Below are 17,082 nucleotides of genomic sequence, written 5' to 3'. Positions count from 1 at the left end.
TGAGTAGCAGTGTACATAGCACGGTTTGTGTTAGCGAAGAAATCCACCGTACGAGTCGAGGCGAGAAGAAAGCAACGGCACGCTTGCATTTTAGAGAAGAACCTTCATATTTTCAGGCAAATAACGCTCCGTGCATTTCGCGCTTATCCGTGCATCCGAATCGCTCGCCGCCGAGGCGAGAAATCGCCAATGGAGGTTTCTCTCTAAACCCAAGACGCGCGATTTCCTCGTAAACTTACAAACGTTGCCCGAGGGTGAGTTCTCGTCTTTGGCGCGCAAGTCCAAGTGATTCTTCTTCTTCCGTCGCACGATGGAGTTCCACACCTTCTTGCGGCTCATCCTGACGCCGCCGCGATGACGGCCGCGCAATCGAGTGATAATCGCCCCCAACGCGGAACACTTTTCCCTCGTTCGCGACGACGGGACTCTCGTATTGCAAGCACACCGGTAATGGTCCAACAAGTGGGACACCCGGCCTCCTTCCCCTCAATTAAACGCGCCTTATCTGCGCGTCATCGTCAAACGGCAAACAGCGCGACCACTCCCTCGAGATGTATCGAGCCATCGATCAATCCCTACAAATTCGCGACAGCTCGCTTTCTGCCCGCGTGGTCAGCCTCCGGATGCGCGCGCCAGTAACTGAGCGCGTATTCCTTCTTCCTTTTCAATCGAATATCCCCTCTCAATTTATACAGAACCATACATATGGAGGATATGAATACCGATCGTCGCACGCCGACTGACTTTTCCGAACGGACTGCTCTAGGCACACGCGTGACTACGTGCACGTTGCTTGCACGCGGATCGGGCTCGTTCGGTAAACCGCGGCACGATGAGGAGTTGCGAAAGAAGACGAAGGACTGGCGAGCAGGGAAAATGATAGGAGTCGAAATCACCCGGTGACCGGTCAGGACCGCGTGTACCGCGACGACTGTGACGGATCACTCGGCTCGGTCGCTGAAAAGCAATGACCTAGCACACTTCACCGACTTTTATCCGCGCCGCTCTCGCAACGTCCGCCCGGCGAACGGCGTGAACGCACTTATATCGGCGTCGGGTCGGAAGAGCGAACGACGATGAGTACGACGGCGACGAGCCGTTTTATCGCATCCGGCGCCGAGGACTCTGTCGACGAGGAGGATTCCGGCGTGTCAGCCCGCTGCGCCAATCGGCTCGTGCGAAATCATCGCGCGGCGCGAGGAGGGGCGACGATGACGAGGAGAAGACTCGAGTCAGGATTACGAGATCGCGAAGGCGATTCTATTTTCGACGGATTTATCAGTCGCGCGTAATCGCGCCGCGAATTCCAAATTTCACGCCCGCGAATGATTCCGGCGGAGGTGTTTCCGTTGGGGCGAAATTTCTTTTCTATTTACATCGGGTTTTATCTATTTATTTTGGAGCCTCGAGCAAGGATTTCCTTCGTAACGAAATGCACGAGCCGCTTGCACGCAAAAGCGCGCCGTTGCGTTATTGCGAATGTAGCGCGCGGGGAGTTTCTGAAAGTGAGGTAAATATAATTTCTATTCAATTCTGTCTGGAAATCGAATACCAGCGTATTGTAGCGCCGCCGCAATACAATATCTATGTATTATTTCTACGTGTAACGCAATTTCCAACGTAAACCGCGGGGGATCCGGAAGAGACCCCGCTTTGAGTTTGCATAACCGAAAATATAGAAATACGAAATTTCGATGCATCTCCCCATTGAAATGCAGAAATAATAACGCGATTTAATTCCTAAAATTAACGAGAGGCAACAATCGGTGATGAAAACATATACTAATTACAAGCTTGTAAAGATGAACGTTTTCCGCATGTGTCCTCGAACAAAGGAAAGCGATGCACGAGGAAAATAATTGGGTATATGGCGACGAGTAATTAGACAATGTAAATTGGTCGATCGAAAGCTTCCGCGACATTGTACACCGTGTAAGACGAGGCAAGGCACGGAGCAGCTTCCGGATGCTGTTCAATTTGCCTCGTCAACCGGGTCGCACGCGTGCAATCGTCGCGACGACGGGAGGCGGCCACGCAAACCGTCCAAGACAGACCGCCTGTCCCTGATGGATCTTCGTTCCGTAATCGCCGGAGGATATGCGGTCGCCGGCGACGATAAGCATTGGGTCATGACGGAAGTTGCGTCTTCCCAAAATAAGCGAGTGGATTAGATGCGTCGTAAAATCATTGCGCTAATAAAAGCTTGCGAAAAATTCAATGAGGTTGCACGTTTTTCTTTGCCGTCTCGATTAATCTGAGAAAGTATCGGGGGAATATAATGAACTAAAATTGAAAAATATAATATGATACAGAAACTAAAGATGGACTGACAGTTACCAGATCTCGGGCTCTAATTAAGTCGAGCCTAATGAAGACTACTTGATACAACGCAAAAAAGTTTTAAACAAAGCAAACAATATTTTTATATCTTCTTTTAAACATTTATAAAAGTTTTTATTAGATGTGCCTAATTTTAAAGAGCGTTCGATCTCAGCTCAGCTTGAATAAAAATCAATTTCCGCTTGATTTTGCTCGACTCTACAAACATTTGCACTTGGACAGAAAATTCTAGTTTTGATGAATATTTATCGAAATGTGTCCAGTGTTTATTCCGAGACTGAGCCTGAAAAGTAGCTCGACGAATTCTAAATAATGTTAAAACAAACGCAAAAGAAAAGACTCAATGATGACGTAAATGGATTCTCAATTTTGTTCCCTTCGAATCGGAACGATACGAACGAAATAACGTAGCTCGTGAAATCACGCGTGGAAATCGTTAGCGCTTTCCCACGCGCGTCGACAGCGACGTGCAATTAACCACCTCCGCCGCGAAATAATCCTCACGAGACAATGGCGAGATTAGGGACGCAGGCGCAAAGTAGGCGATGCAAGACGCGATCTTCATTCCGCGCCGCTACCAGGAGCAAAGTAGAAAGCATTTTGTTTGCGTTAACGAACGCACGTTTCCACCAAATTAGATTTAGATCGATTTTAATTATATTAATTAGTTATGGGCGTAGAACGTCAGGAAACGTCTCGAAACGCAATGATTTCCTGCTTTCTTCGTCGACGAAATTTAGGACTCCGATTCGAATATTATGAAAGTGTAGCGCGAAATGTAATAATTAATATTTCTGAAATGTCTCGTTTTTTTATAACATTTGTTCCTTTAAATGACAAGTTTTAGAAGACGTCTGTTTCGATTTGTTTACCAAGAATAAAAACGCGTTATATGATGTTTTTAAAGACCGCCCATTAATTACATAATGCTATTCTTTACTAAAAATCGAGGTCTAATGCCAGAAGTCTTGAACCATTTTTTTTTCTAAAATGATTAATAAAGCAGCGGTAGTCTTTAAAAAACACCCTGTAGTACTGATCTTATGTCAATTACGAGTAAACTTCGTATACATAGATGCATACAGAGTTCGTAATTGACATAAGATCAGTACTGAACTAAAAGCGCTTGCAAACTCATAAAAAAATATGTTAATCAACAGTTTCAAGAAATAAATAAAACTCGCGAACGTTTTCTTTTCTTTCTGTGAGAAACTCCAACCATCCAATACAAAATTAGTCATTGCGATTATCCTTTTTATCTGCCTGGACGATCTAATCATTGCGCTTGAAAGAAAAAAAAAACGTCTGTCTTGCTCGGGCAAGACGTCGGTCGGGATCGCGATCGGATGTGTCACGTTCGGTACACTTCGTGCATACAAATCGCGAGCTTAACTCACGACAAGACACTTTAATGGCGACTCTCCGGCGGTTAACGGTCCGCATTCGTCAGACACGAGCACGATTTTTCTCGAGGATATCGTGAATCGCGTGGAAACGATCATCTATCTTCCGCCGTCTTCACTGTCGAGTTTGCGAGACGCAAGATAAGCCACGTTGCGTGTTCGATTCCCCGATTAGAAGTCCGAGATGCATACATTTATACATTGGAGATCCGAATCAACTATTTCAGTGAACTAATTGTAAGCTCGTAATATTGCCAAGAAAAGATCTTCGTACCAATTGAAAGTGAATTTGATACCTAATCTTTTCTAAAGTTCATTTCATATCGACATTAATTATAAGTTCAATAACAAAATTTACATTACTGTTTTAAATTTTGCAAAAGACGAGTTAAACCGCACGAAGTTCTGACTTTGCTCGGAAAAATCTACAAATCCCTTATTAAATCGAAATGTTATTTTTTTTACTAGAAACATACACTTTTAATAAGCATCTAACTCCATAAGACATAAACTTCAAATAGATTTTCATCATGTTCTCCTATTGCAACGGAGGACATGCCTATGTTTCAACAATCGTTATTGTTAGCGCCGACGCATATTGTTATCTATGAGATGCATATGTGCAAGGCACACCCACAGAAACAATTTCCGGATCCAATGCTATTACACTTCAATACATCATAAAATAGGATCGATATAGCGTCAATCATATTTATTAGAGAGAGAGAGAGGGGGGGGGGAGAGAAAAGAATATTTTAATCTTAAATGAAAAATTCTAAAATCTATAATAGAACGCTAGTATGTGTCGTCTTTTAACGAATATCGTGGTGCCAACTTTGTGCGTTGTAAAACGGAGGGAAAATTTATTCTAAACGCAAGAACATAAAAACTTACGTTTATATATAAGTTACTCTTGCCTCAATATAGTAAGTCACTCTTTTTTAATTCGATAGAGGAGAATAAGAAGTATTGATTTTATTTTGATATTGTCTTATTTTTATACTAAATGAGGTTGTGCGAGAAATATAAATGCGTCAAGAATATTTTTTGTCTCAGTAACAGAAATCCTTTTTGAGGGTGCAATTTTTAAGAATTTGTAATCGTGCAAAGAAGTTATAATTGTATGCGCAACGTCAATTTAAAAAAAAGTAATTTATCACTCACTGATACGATTCGCAATAGCAGCGTTGTACAGCATTAACTGTATGTGTATGGTAAACTGTAAAAATACAAATATGTACATGATTATTCTAGAATAATTATAAAATCGAAATTATTGTATTAAATATACTTAATATTTTATATTTTCTAACTAAGTATTTATTGAAATAATTATATAGAATACAGAAAGTCTTCCTTTTAAATATAAACTCACAAAATTTTATACGTATGGTTTTGTCTCTAACACTTATTCGAATCCTCGTTCAAATCATTTGAATAAATGAAATAAACACACAAAATAGATGTTATATTTTGCACAAGTAGCAAATAATATAAAGATGTAAGACACTTACCTCACCATTTTTCCGCCGTTGCCCGATGCCACCTGGGCCTCCTCCTCCTCTCAGATTTCCTTGTAGCACTCACATAACACTCGCGAAAATCATCGATCGCGCGAAATTTCGGGCACTCCCGTACGCGATGTGAAATACCGCGAAACGCACGAAATATTATTAACAAATATCGCGTGACTTTCTGTCATACAAGTTATTCAAACTAACAACTTGTATTTTTGATTCGGAAGAATAGGATAATGGATAAATCACTTTTGAATTGGCGATACAAAACGCAACGCTAGCATCGAAAGCATAATCTGCGGCAAAGTAGTTATTAGTCCGCAACGAAATGATATTTTACAATCTTTGTCATTCAATCTAATCCTCAAAATAAATTATGTGAACGAAATTTCCAGCGATAAATAGTTGTTATTAATTGCAACAGTTAATCGAGATAATTTTCGATTGCATTTACATAATGTAACAATGTGCGATAAGCGACTTTCTTTATTTCCTGCCCGTTCGAGTTGCAAAGAACGACAAAGCGAATTACAGCGCGAATGCCGAAGTCGTCTCTCTTTTCCCGAAAATGGAACAGATTACACGAAATCGATAGATGATTAAAAGCGCGGTGCGTAAACGAGATGTAACCGCGACAAAGTACCACGGTTTACATCCATATTTTAGATGAGTTAGTCTCGTGAAATATCTATGTATGCGTTGATAAGAGCCGATAAAGAATCGCCTCAACATACAATTCGTTTCTCATTACAAATTGTAGAAAGGTAATAATTAATCGAGGAACGTTACTTGTTACTGATAAAGGTGTGCAAATCAATAGCGATTTGTCCCTGCATTCACCGCGATCGAGTCTTGGAAACCGATAACGCAAAAGTAATATCACGCACGGAGCGACTCTCGCCACTGCCTGCCGGCTCGACGTTCGGCGAGCGAATGATAGCGCGGCGACCTCAGGTACACAAATGGCACGCAAAAACATCGTACGTCACCGCGCCGAGTGAAAAACAACAAACGTTGAGAATTCGTTGGCTTTTTTGTTCCGTGACTGTTACTACGTTTTGTGTATCATTCTACGGACTTACTGGTATTGATTAAATTTACGATTAATTCTGTTTAATCGAGAAAATATTTCGAAACAGAAATCGTTGTTACTTAAATTCTAATTACTAAGATTAGAGATTTTACCTTAATAGTTAGTGTATACGAATGTATACTTCTAAATTGCAAATCTTCATTTACTATGAATCTAAAAGAGAAGTAAAGCACACCGCGCTTCGAGAAGACTAATCGACATCGCGGAAAAGAGGCCTCAGCTGTGCAATATTAACGACATTCGCGCTGGTAACATCTCCTTTTTAGAAAGGGATAAAATGTTTAATAAAATGTAATTTTCACAGCGAGGAAAATTGGACTTCTTATTCAACAAAAACAATTATCTCATTTAATAAATAGTATCCTATATCTCATGAAATCTTTATTTGAATGTTGAAAATGTACTCTCTAAAATTTGTGGAGTGAAAATACTGCCATGGAGTGAAATGTTCATTCTATTGGCGTGAATATTTTCTCCAACAGAGTGAATATTAACTCCAATGGAGTAAACATTTCACTCCATGGCAGTATTTTCACTCCACAAATTTTAGAGAGTAATGAATTACATTAATTTACTCAATATAATACATAAATTTACTTGAAATTTTATATTTTTATTTTAATAAAATAAATATTTACTTGAGTAAAAAAATAATTTTAAGTACATCTATTCACTTAGTTAAAAAAAATTTTGTCTGTGTATATGTATACTTGATAAATGCTGTTCCATTAGAAAGAGTTTTTAAACTTTTCTTAATATACAGAAAAACTAATGAGATAGCGAGAGAGAGGAATATTTCAATCTTAAATAAAAAATTCTAAAATCTATAATAGAATAATAGTACGTATCGTCTTTTGTCAAATATCGTGGTGCCAACTTTATGCGTTGTAAGATGGAGGGAAAATTTATTCTAAACGCAAGAATATAAAAACTTACATTTATATAAGTTACTCTTGTCTCAATAAAGTAAGTCAATCTTTTTTAATTCGTTAGAGGAAAATAAGAATTATTGATTTTATTTCGATATTGTCTTATTTTTATACTAAATGAGGTCGTGAGAGAAATACGTCAAGAATATTTTTTGTCTCAGTAACAGAAATCCTTGTTGAGGGTGCAATATTAGCAGTAAACGTGTAAAAATCGCTTATCGAACGAAAAGATTTCATCTCAGTGATCCTTTACAATTAGCATTCGTGCCTCTCGAGCCCGCGTTCGCTATTTAATCCTACGCGATGTGTCTCGTGTACCGAACGTGATTGGCAATGGCAGTGCCGGGATCGAGCGTATTTACGTGGATGAAAACGCACTCATGCGTGCGTGGACGCGCCCAAGACCCACGCAAGTCTTGGTAACGGGAGGGGACCATTGGTGCGTGGTTCGGGCCGGGACTACTAGGATGGTTCTTCCGGCGGGAGCATTTCCGGTGCTTCAGACAATACCACGGCGATGACGATTGCGACGAGAGAAGGCTGTCAACGAGAGACTCTCAACTCTCGACTAAACTGACACGTCGCTCACTGATACTTTCGATCTCGTTCACGGTAAATAAGCTCGCCATGGAGCTAGTTAAATTTAATTTTTAATATCGATTTCACACGTGAAGGTATCGTACCTTCACGTGTGAAGGTATTACAGCGGCAAAAGATGCTTTAATAAAAAACGAACTTGTAAAATGTTCGGATGGAAAACCAGAAAACTGATATTTCGATGTTCAATATGTATTCTCAGAAAAAATGTACGTTTTTTAAAGCAAGATCTAGGTGAAATATCGTTCAACGTATTTTCGAAATAGTGCATAAAAGTTTGCTAAAACCACCTTTATTTGAGAGAAAAACGTCGTTGATCGATTAGCGAACGAGTTTTTTTCCGAATTGGATATCTATGCCCCTTTAAAAAGGGGCATAGATATCCCAGGTTTTTGCATCGATGGTACGGTAATATTTGCACACGACGAAAGTATCGAAGGTCACCGGGTATATATTAAAATCCGCGTTGTCGGCACCGCTATCCTTGCATCGTCATTGCGCGTTCGTGCGAACACGGGTTTTCCATGCAAGTACATGCGCAACGTAGCGCAGAAAAGGGGGATAAAACACGGGGCCGTGAAGAAAGAAGTCGATTGAGAAAGATGAAATGAACGAGCGAATTGACACAGAGGGTGTGAGACGAAAGAGGTGCCTTCAGATAATGAGCTGACTCGTGGTTAATTTAACTATACAAAAGATAATGTTTTTCTAACAAATCCTCGCGCTATAACGTCGCTTTATCGAGACCATTATCTGTACCCGTATTTTCTGGATCACTCCAACTCCCACGCACAATAGCGGAGTGAAACGTTCCACAATGAGACTTTTAAATGCCACGAAGAAGAAACAGAATTTTGTCGGGACTGTTACCAAAATTAGGTCAGTTATATCGAGGATTGGGAGAGTTACTTTATAAAAGTATCTAGTTACAGTTACGGTTTTTTCGCTGAAAATGTAACTCTAGTTACAGTTCTTATTCTATTCTTATCTTCTTTACACATTCTCATATACGAGTATGTGCACGGTTATTAAATCAATTACGCGCGCGTATAACCCAAAATCGGGAAAAAATCAGTTTAAATAATTTTTTGCAGATTAAACTAACAATTGAACAATCATATTATTATATAAAGAATATTTATTTTAATTATTTTATAATTTAATTTACTTTGTTTTAAAATATAATTAATATTTTATAATTTCTTGGTAAAAAGAGATAATGCATAAAAAGTTCGCATTATCTTAATTTATCTATTACGAAACCATAAGTCCTTATTAGATTGTATTTTACTACGATTGTTCTCAATTGTTTATTGCATATTGCCTATAAGCATATACATACTATATTCGTGTATGTAAATTTATAAAACGTGTAAATGTTGAATCATAATGGACTCGAAATTATAGATTCGACAATAGCCAAAATGATCGTGTAAATTATTCATCCCTGCGGGGATTAGCTTTTTCTTATTGGAAAAATATACAGAGCCATTAAGCGATGGCACAGATTAGCGAATAAATTCTGTACTTCTTTCGCCATCTACAAGTTAAGAGACGAAATAAGATACCGACAGTTGGTAATAGTGATTTCTATGAAATTGTGCTGTCCTGTTAGATGATACGGTAGATGTATCGGTAAAGTAGAAAATGTTTACGGAGAATAATAGACGAAAAAAGTGACGTTGATTACTAAAATGCAACATACGATTAAAACGATACCTATGCAAATATTAAATAAACATACAGAATGTGATTTTATTCCATCAATAATAAAAGATAAATAGTTATAGGAAACTGTTTTATCCCCTAGTATCTAACTAAGGTATCTACTTTATTTAGATATCAAGGAAAGACGCTAACCATTAAAAAGTCGCAACAGATCAATTTTCTTTTTTGCACTTTATCGTAAAAATTCGTTCATAATAAAAATAAGAATTTTTATAATATGATAATTAACATTGATTAATATCACTTAATGTAATTATTAGTATGATAAATTGTTATTGTATAATAAATTATAATGAAGTCATATACAATACGTAAATAGTACGAATTTTGTTAAAATATACATTTTCTTCTTCATGGTTGTAAGCCGTTCAATAACTTATAACATTTTCCAGACAAAACATGAAAACCCGTTTTCCGCCATGTTTCAAATTCTTAACGTTTCGTGACTATTACCCTGTATAAATGTTCTATTTAATTTCTCGCTCGTAGTTGTGTTTTTTTTCCACCGCCCTTTCGCGCTGCTGCAAAAACGGAACGTAACGAGACGCAGGGAAAAAGTGCACTTGATTCATCCTTTTGAACAATATCAACTCGTTAAGGACGCACCGTCGTTCGGTGTCTGTCAGTCGCAGCGACGCGACGCCGGCAACAATTCAAACAAAGCGCAATTAATGTCGACTGGCCTCGATTCTGTCGCTATTATACCGAAGACAAAGTGTCAACCGGTGTTAAACACCACGTCTAACGCGCGCCCGCGGACACAAAGCGTTTCAACGATTCCGACGAAATCGTGCGAGCTCGTTGTACGAGACACAAACGCGATATTAAAGACTCGCGGCCCCATTGTAATTAAAATTAACGAAATTGTCTCCAATGTTTTCCAAATCGTTACTCGTGCGTATGTGTAGTAGCAACAATGGTTATTCACCCACATGTGTAATAGAAGTTATCGTATTTCATCAAAATTTGCGCACGTATATCTGATGAAATCGCTAAAGAAAAAAACTTGATGTTTATATTCAATCAGTTTTTAACGTTCTATTTACAAAAATGGTGTTATTAGTAAATAACATTATTCCTCGTTTAAAAATCCGCTCTTGCTGTCGATTTTTCTTTAGATTCTTCCCATTCCGTTATACAATACATTTAAGTTAATCGAAGTATCTTTAATAAAAAATTGACTATATTGAATTTTAAATTAAAGTATTCTCTAAGAGTCTAAGAAATAGAAAAAATAAATATTTTGTAACATAATTAACATAATTAATAGAGTATCCAGTAAACACCAAGCATCAGTTCCATTGTATTTATGTTAGAATTTTTCACTCATTTTCATTGTTGACTGAAAAATTCTAACATAAATGCAATGTAATTTATGCTCGGTGTTTACCGGGTAATTATATTAATTTAATTAGGTTGTTAATTATATAAAATCATGCTCTTTTGATAGAACATTAATAAAAAAACTTCAGAATAACCGTAAATGCCTACAGATTTAAGAGAAAAAATCGGCCCCGAGATGTTAGATATCGCCAGGTGCGATAATGTAAAATTGGATCCCAGGACAGCAACTGGACGTTAAAAGTACTATCGATGCTGTTCGCAAAAAAACGTTCGCATCGCGAGCGAGCATATTTCGCACGTTTCAAGATCGATTAGCGGTACTCACCTATCGGAGACGCGGTGTTGGCCTCCCGAAGGCTGACAGTTTCCGGCTCGATGGCCGCCTCGTCCTCCTCGATTAGCGGTGGCGGTGGTGCCAACGGTCGCGTCTCGTAACCCCAATGCTGCCGAAAAGCACGTGCCCCGCCGTCCAGGCGGACGCGTGGCAGCTCGACGAACATCGCGTCGCCCAACTGAAAGTAAAAGACCGCCCGCCGGCGTTAAATTGGAGTCGTCGGGAAGAGACTTCAATGAACAACAACCGTGCCGGGACCGATTACGCGCCGACAAACTTGATTTGAGAGAGCGTCATTCCGTCTGATTAATGAGAAAAAAAATCAGTGGCAAAAGTGTTGGTAAAAGTGCACAAAAGTCTAGTAAGATAAAATCCTAAGATGGAATATTTAGTCAAACGTGAATGCTCAAGAATTAATTATGCTAGGTATTCTACATATAATTATGATACAACAAATTTCTAATTAAACAATTAAAACATAAATCATTATATTCTAAGTGATACACGCGCCACAAAATAATAAGCATAAATATAACACAAAATAAAACATACGATTAATGTAGACTGATGCCTCTTCGATAAGTTATTATTTAAAGCCTTACTCCAAGTTGAAGTTTTCTTTACGCGCTTGTTCTCGATCTGCCAATTTGCACACGCGACGTGAAACAACTGCGAAGAAGTAGCGACAGAAATTGTAACGCTTCCGTAAAGTTGGCATTTTATTTTCCGGTCAAAGTTTCAATTATGTCGTAATTTGAAAAATAACAACTTCGCGAAGAGGGCCGCGATATCAACGAGACGGGTTGTACGGCATAAACATCTGGAGTTGTTCGCGAGCCACCCATTTAAGAAGCCATGATAACGGTATGCTTGGAGGTTCATTAAAACATCGGCTTCTTAATTAGAGGCACTTGTACTCTGGGCGATCATCTCATCGAAATGAGTGATGGTGTCTCGAACAAGCCTACCTTGTCATATCGTGCACGTATAAAAAAATTTCGCTCACTGAATGCAAAGCATAGTTCCTTCACCCTACTTTTTATTTTACTGTAATTTCTTGACAAACCAGAGTTAAATCGGACGTTGTGCGAAAAATTCATAGCGGGAAAATCTTAAAACGTCAAGAGATGAAGCTTACAAGAGAAAACTCGAATTTTCTACTTCAATTTCGATAAAATTTATTTTACTCGCGATTCAAAATTTCATCCCCCCTTAATATTCGAGCTCGTATATTTTCCTTTGATTCATATAATTTATCTGATTTGGTTCCTCGGATTTCAAACACGTAAAAACTTTCATTCATCAACTTTAAGAAGTAAAATTTGTTTAAAAATCTCCTTCTCTCTCTTTCCCAGGGGACGAAAGTTTCTCAATTTTGTTATATTGCTCTTTGACATCAAGTTTCTTGATCCCTCCGAGGCTGAAGAATGAGACTAGAGCAAAAGTTGCTTCAACGTGCGTGTATATTGAAGAAACTTTCCTTGTGTACTTTATCCAAGCATAAAACTAGACACTCACGTAACCACGGATGACATCCATCGTCGTGGCGCGGCGGGTTAATAAATTCGCGTCGTCCAATTAAACGCATCGCTCATGATGTCATCGAACGATAAACTAGTGCAACTAGATACCAGTCTACAATTAATTGTATCAACGAAACACACATAAAACATATTACTGGCCGGCCGTCACAATTCAAGATCCGCAAATCGTTCCTGAGCAATATTTGCAGATTTGCGCCAGACTTTGTGCCGTGCCCGAAACATGACTATCCGCGATACAGTTCAGAGTTATTTAGAACGGAGCTGGACGGCGACTGGAGCATGTCTGGCGCGGTTTATCTTGGAATATCGTAAATTGACCCGACGACAGGCTGACGTCACTAATTAAAGCTTGTTGGGCGGGAGGCATACCGCGGGGTCGCATGAAATTCGAGAGTCGACAGCTCACTTTTTCTCCCGTTTTTGCCAGCAACTCCCTCCTGCCTCGTCCGGTTTTGTCATGCACGCGTAATTGTTAATCTCGATTTATTTCGCAGAGCCACTCGGCATCTGCGCCCGCCAATTATTGAGGATTGTTGAAGTTCAGCAAAATTTATAACTTGTCTGATCGCTTCATGGCGATTTGAAGAATTATATAATACATTCCGGCAGATAATTTCGATCGTACGAAAATGTAAGATGAGGCTACATGACACGAAAACGGACTGAAAATAATTATATTTCAATTGATCAATTAATCAATTCGATAACTGCAACAAATCTTTTTTCACGTTCTTTCTTACTTTTGTATCTTCTTTCTATTCAAATAATGTGTACTATCATATCAATTTTGCTTATATTATAATATTTATGTATTACATGTTAACTTGTGTATTATTAGATGTAAATTTATTGTTTATTATTCGAAAGTAAACGACTGATCGAGAATTAATGGTAGCAGTGGTTCTTATACACACGCGCGTACATTAAAACATAAAACTAATTGTAAGTAATGTGTGGATATGTAAATATATAAAATACTAAAACGTGAGAATAAGTGTGCAGCTTTCAATATTCCAATATTTAAAATCATCAAAGTATTGGTACTATTTAATACCATTCCTAGAAAATAAAATATACATTATACAAAAGGACAATCGGCGATGTATAAAATAAATTTAACTTAACTCTTAAATCAAAACAAACAATATAAATTCCGATGGATATTAATATCAGTAAATGTGTAACTTTTTATAGCCATTACATCATTAATGTATTATGTCACAAGTATAAAGCGTGAGCAGCCATTTATTTCAATCACATCAGAATTCATTAAAGCTTTCACATTTAATAAAGCGTCAACTGGCTGCTCGCTTTGCCGACAAACAAGAGAGCACGTATCGGAATAAGTTTCATCGGCGAAACTTCATTTTCGGATCGATCAATTAAAGAAGAAGAGAGAAAGAAGCGCTCGCGCGATCGAGCCGCGCGCCACCGCGGTTGCAGTTAACATGTTAGCTGCAATTACCAAGCCGGCGCGAACAAATGTGCCCAATTACGCGAGGAGCAGTGTGAACAGCCAGCCTCGAAGAGCGTTGTTGGCCAACCAGCGACCCACGGCAGCGCCAATTAGTAATCGCATTCTTTTCGAGCAATTCGCACGTGACCCCTTTCGCCGCTCGAGTACTTGAGGTAACATAATTGGTCATACATCGTCGTAATTGATCGAGCCCCGCGCGAATGTTTATTCCTGCGTTTCTGAGATTCTTTAGCGGACCTTCCACGGTATTCGAGTTGACAGTACTTTTGTAAGCAATAAACCTATTAAAAAATTACTATCCATACATTTGCTACGAATAGAATTTGTAAAAGAGAATTTCCGGGCAAAATTAAACGAGTAAATGAAGAGATACGTAACATAAATTCTTTTCAATTTGAAGAAACATGAGAGAGAAAGAGGAAATTAAATCCTTGTAAATATAAATTTTCTTGTGCTTAAGAAGGAAAGTCAATATCTTATTTTACTTGAAGTTAATCGTAAAGAATTTAATACGTGTATCAGAGCTTCTTATTGATTTCTCGCTATTTCGAACGACAGCTTGGACGATATTTAATATCGGTTTGAAGTGATATAGATATCACAATGTTTTAATATACGTAATTAAGTGTGCAGACATGCTCGCATTTGTTTGTCGCTCGCGTTTAGTAGCAACAATAGTAACGCAATTCCTGAATAGACATGGTAGCCCGTCAAATCTTTCGTAGCTCGATTGCGAAGTGTGCACAGACGGAGCACAAAGAGAAGGACTACGTGCGTAGAAAGGAAATTACGATTGATTCTATGACAAAACTCTGGATGCATGACAACGGACGAAGGGAAGGTAAGACGGAAAACAGACCGGTCATCTAGAACGAATTGCGATTGCATTATTAAGACATGCCAGCCTTCTCGACTCTTAGGAAATGACAACGCTTAGAGAAAGCATGCATCGATGCACTTTACAATCGAAAAAAAGGGAACATTAATTCGAGATTGTAGTTCAATAAAGTCCAATAAATACGTATTTGAAATTAATTAAAATTAAAAAAATTTCAAACACACGTTTAAAATTACAATACAGGTAAATTCAAAATCAAGAAATACCGACGACAAAATATGAAACCTTAGCTGCTTTGTGGAATGTTAAAGGGATGGCGCAAAATCATTGTCGTCATCCACGTCGCCAAACGGATCTTTGCCAATTTAATTCAATCCAATATAAACCCCTTTTGCCGCCCGTTCTACCTTTTATCTTCCGCCGTCTCCCTTTCGCGTCGTCTTACCGCGACTTCGAAAGCAACGAAACAATTAATTTCGTCCTTTAACTAGCGGAACAGCGCAGGCAACATCAAGGCAAGGAGGCTCGAATTAATCTTCGCATTACGCTTTGCGATGGAAATCCGGCGTGTGTACGTTCGTTTGTGTGCAAACATCGTGGAACGTTAAACAAGACCTTTACGAGAGATGTGGAAGGTTTTAAAGACATAAATGTGAGAAACAGAATAAAGAAAATAGCCATGACACACCAACGGAACATCGATGATATTAGAAGACGACACCAATGCACATTAGCAGACGGTAAAAAGAAAAAAAGAACAAACCTTGTTGTGCGACTTGAACATACAGGCGGTCCCGGCGAATAGCTGCGTCCAAAGGAAAGATACAAATCGATTACTAATCGTATTCACTTTTTATCCCGGGAAATCCAGAGAGATCGGGATTAACAGCAGATCTTTCTGGATTGTAGCTCTTTCTTAGCTATTGTAAGAAAAATCGTATACGTGCACATTTGTTAATCAACGTAATCGGTAAAGTTATTGAAACATAATGCTACTTGATATATTTAAAGTAATTAAAAATGAACAACTGTTAGAACGTTACCGAACAAATTTTTACGTACGCTGATGTTAAAAGCGTTGCTAAGCATTGAACTACTTTGTGCGAATAAAAGTCAATGGCCCGGTATGGTAAAATTTCAAAAACTCTTATAAAGTACTTAAAAATGCCACGTTGTCCCATGATTACATGATTTTCAAGATGAGTTTTACGAGAAAATTCTCCGTGTAGACTATAAATAGACTATAAATATACTAACAATAAGTCACTTTTTACCATTCTAAGACCAGTTGTGCCATCAATATTATATAAAAATATCGTATGTAAGTTTTGTATGAAAACAGCAGTGTTATATAAATGTATGTGCCAATTAATGTAGTTACTTAATAATGAGGATTAAAATGCGCGATTTTCGGCGGGAAAGAATTGTCTGTCAGAGGAAGGGTTGAGAAATGCATTGGATGCTGAATCGCTTAGTGAAAAAGTGCGACGGCGACAAGAAGTTTTCGCGCCGCGATAATTGCGGGGCCGTTACAAATGAGGAGGGTCGAAAATGAAGAACGCGCGCTGCTCTACCGAAAATGAGTTATGACCGCCTTGCGAAATTCTCTTTCAGGCCTCCATCTCATCCGTTTCGTTTTTTTTTGCGCGGGCATGTCCGACGAAATTCATTTGACGTGCGCTATGAACGCGCGAGTTCTCCGCGCGCTACGTTTGCGCTATGGAAACGCAGGTCCGACATTAATCGCTAAGCCTTTAATTCGACGCAATAAAACGCAGTGGAGCGATTTAATGCGCCGCCGGCACATCACCGAAGGCGGAAAAGTATTACATCTTAAGTATCTACCGTCGGCGTTAATACAGTGCGCGGCGTCGCTCCTAGCAATGAAAGCTTTAAGGATCATTATAATTAACCGTCTACCAGCCTCCCGTAATTTAT

The 17,082-nt window shown here is 38.8% G+C and overlaps 1 protein-coding gene across 5 annotated transcripts in view; it reads right to left on the bottom strand.

Moving 5' to 3' along the window:
* LOC105564698 (probable Ras GTPase-activating protein) overlaps positions 1–17,082 on the bottom strand; it is a 372,283-nt gene that overhangs the window by 181,275 nt on the left and 173,926 nt on the right. For 3 of the 5 annotated variants that reach the window (XM_012017274.1, XM_012017271.1, XM_012017272.1), the window contains 2 exons: positions 15,908–15,949; positions 11,277–11,463 (listed from right to left, as the gene is read on the bottom strand). In XM_012017274.1, the coding sequence (XP_011872664.1) occupies positions 11,277–11,463; positions 15,908–15,949 (229 nt within the window). Of the gene's footprint in view, positions 1–239; positions 2,393–11,276; positions 11,464–15,907; positions 15,950–17,082 lie in introns of those variants that run through there. The other 2 variants (XM_012017273.1, XM_012017275.1) reach the window with 2 other exon arrangements.

This window comes from Vollenhovia emeryi, unplaced genomic scaffold (assembly GCF_000949405.1).
Source record: "Vollenhovia emeryi isolate VEMERY1.0 unplaced genomic scaffold, V.emery_V1.0 DF939160.1, whole genome shotgun sequence".
NCBI classification, from domain to species: domain Eukaryota; kingdom Metazoa; phylum Arthropoda; class Insecta; order Hymenoptera; family Formicidae; genus Vollenhovia; species Vollenhovia emeryi.
This window is presented reverse-complemented; position numbering and strand designations above follow the sequence as displayed.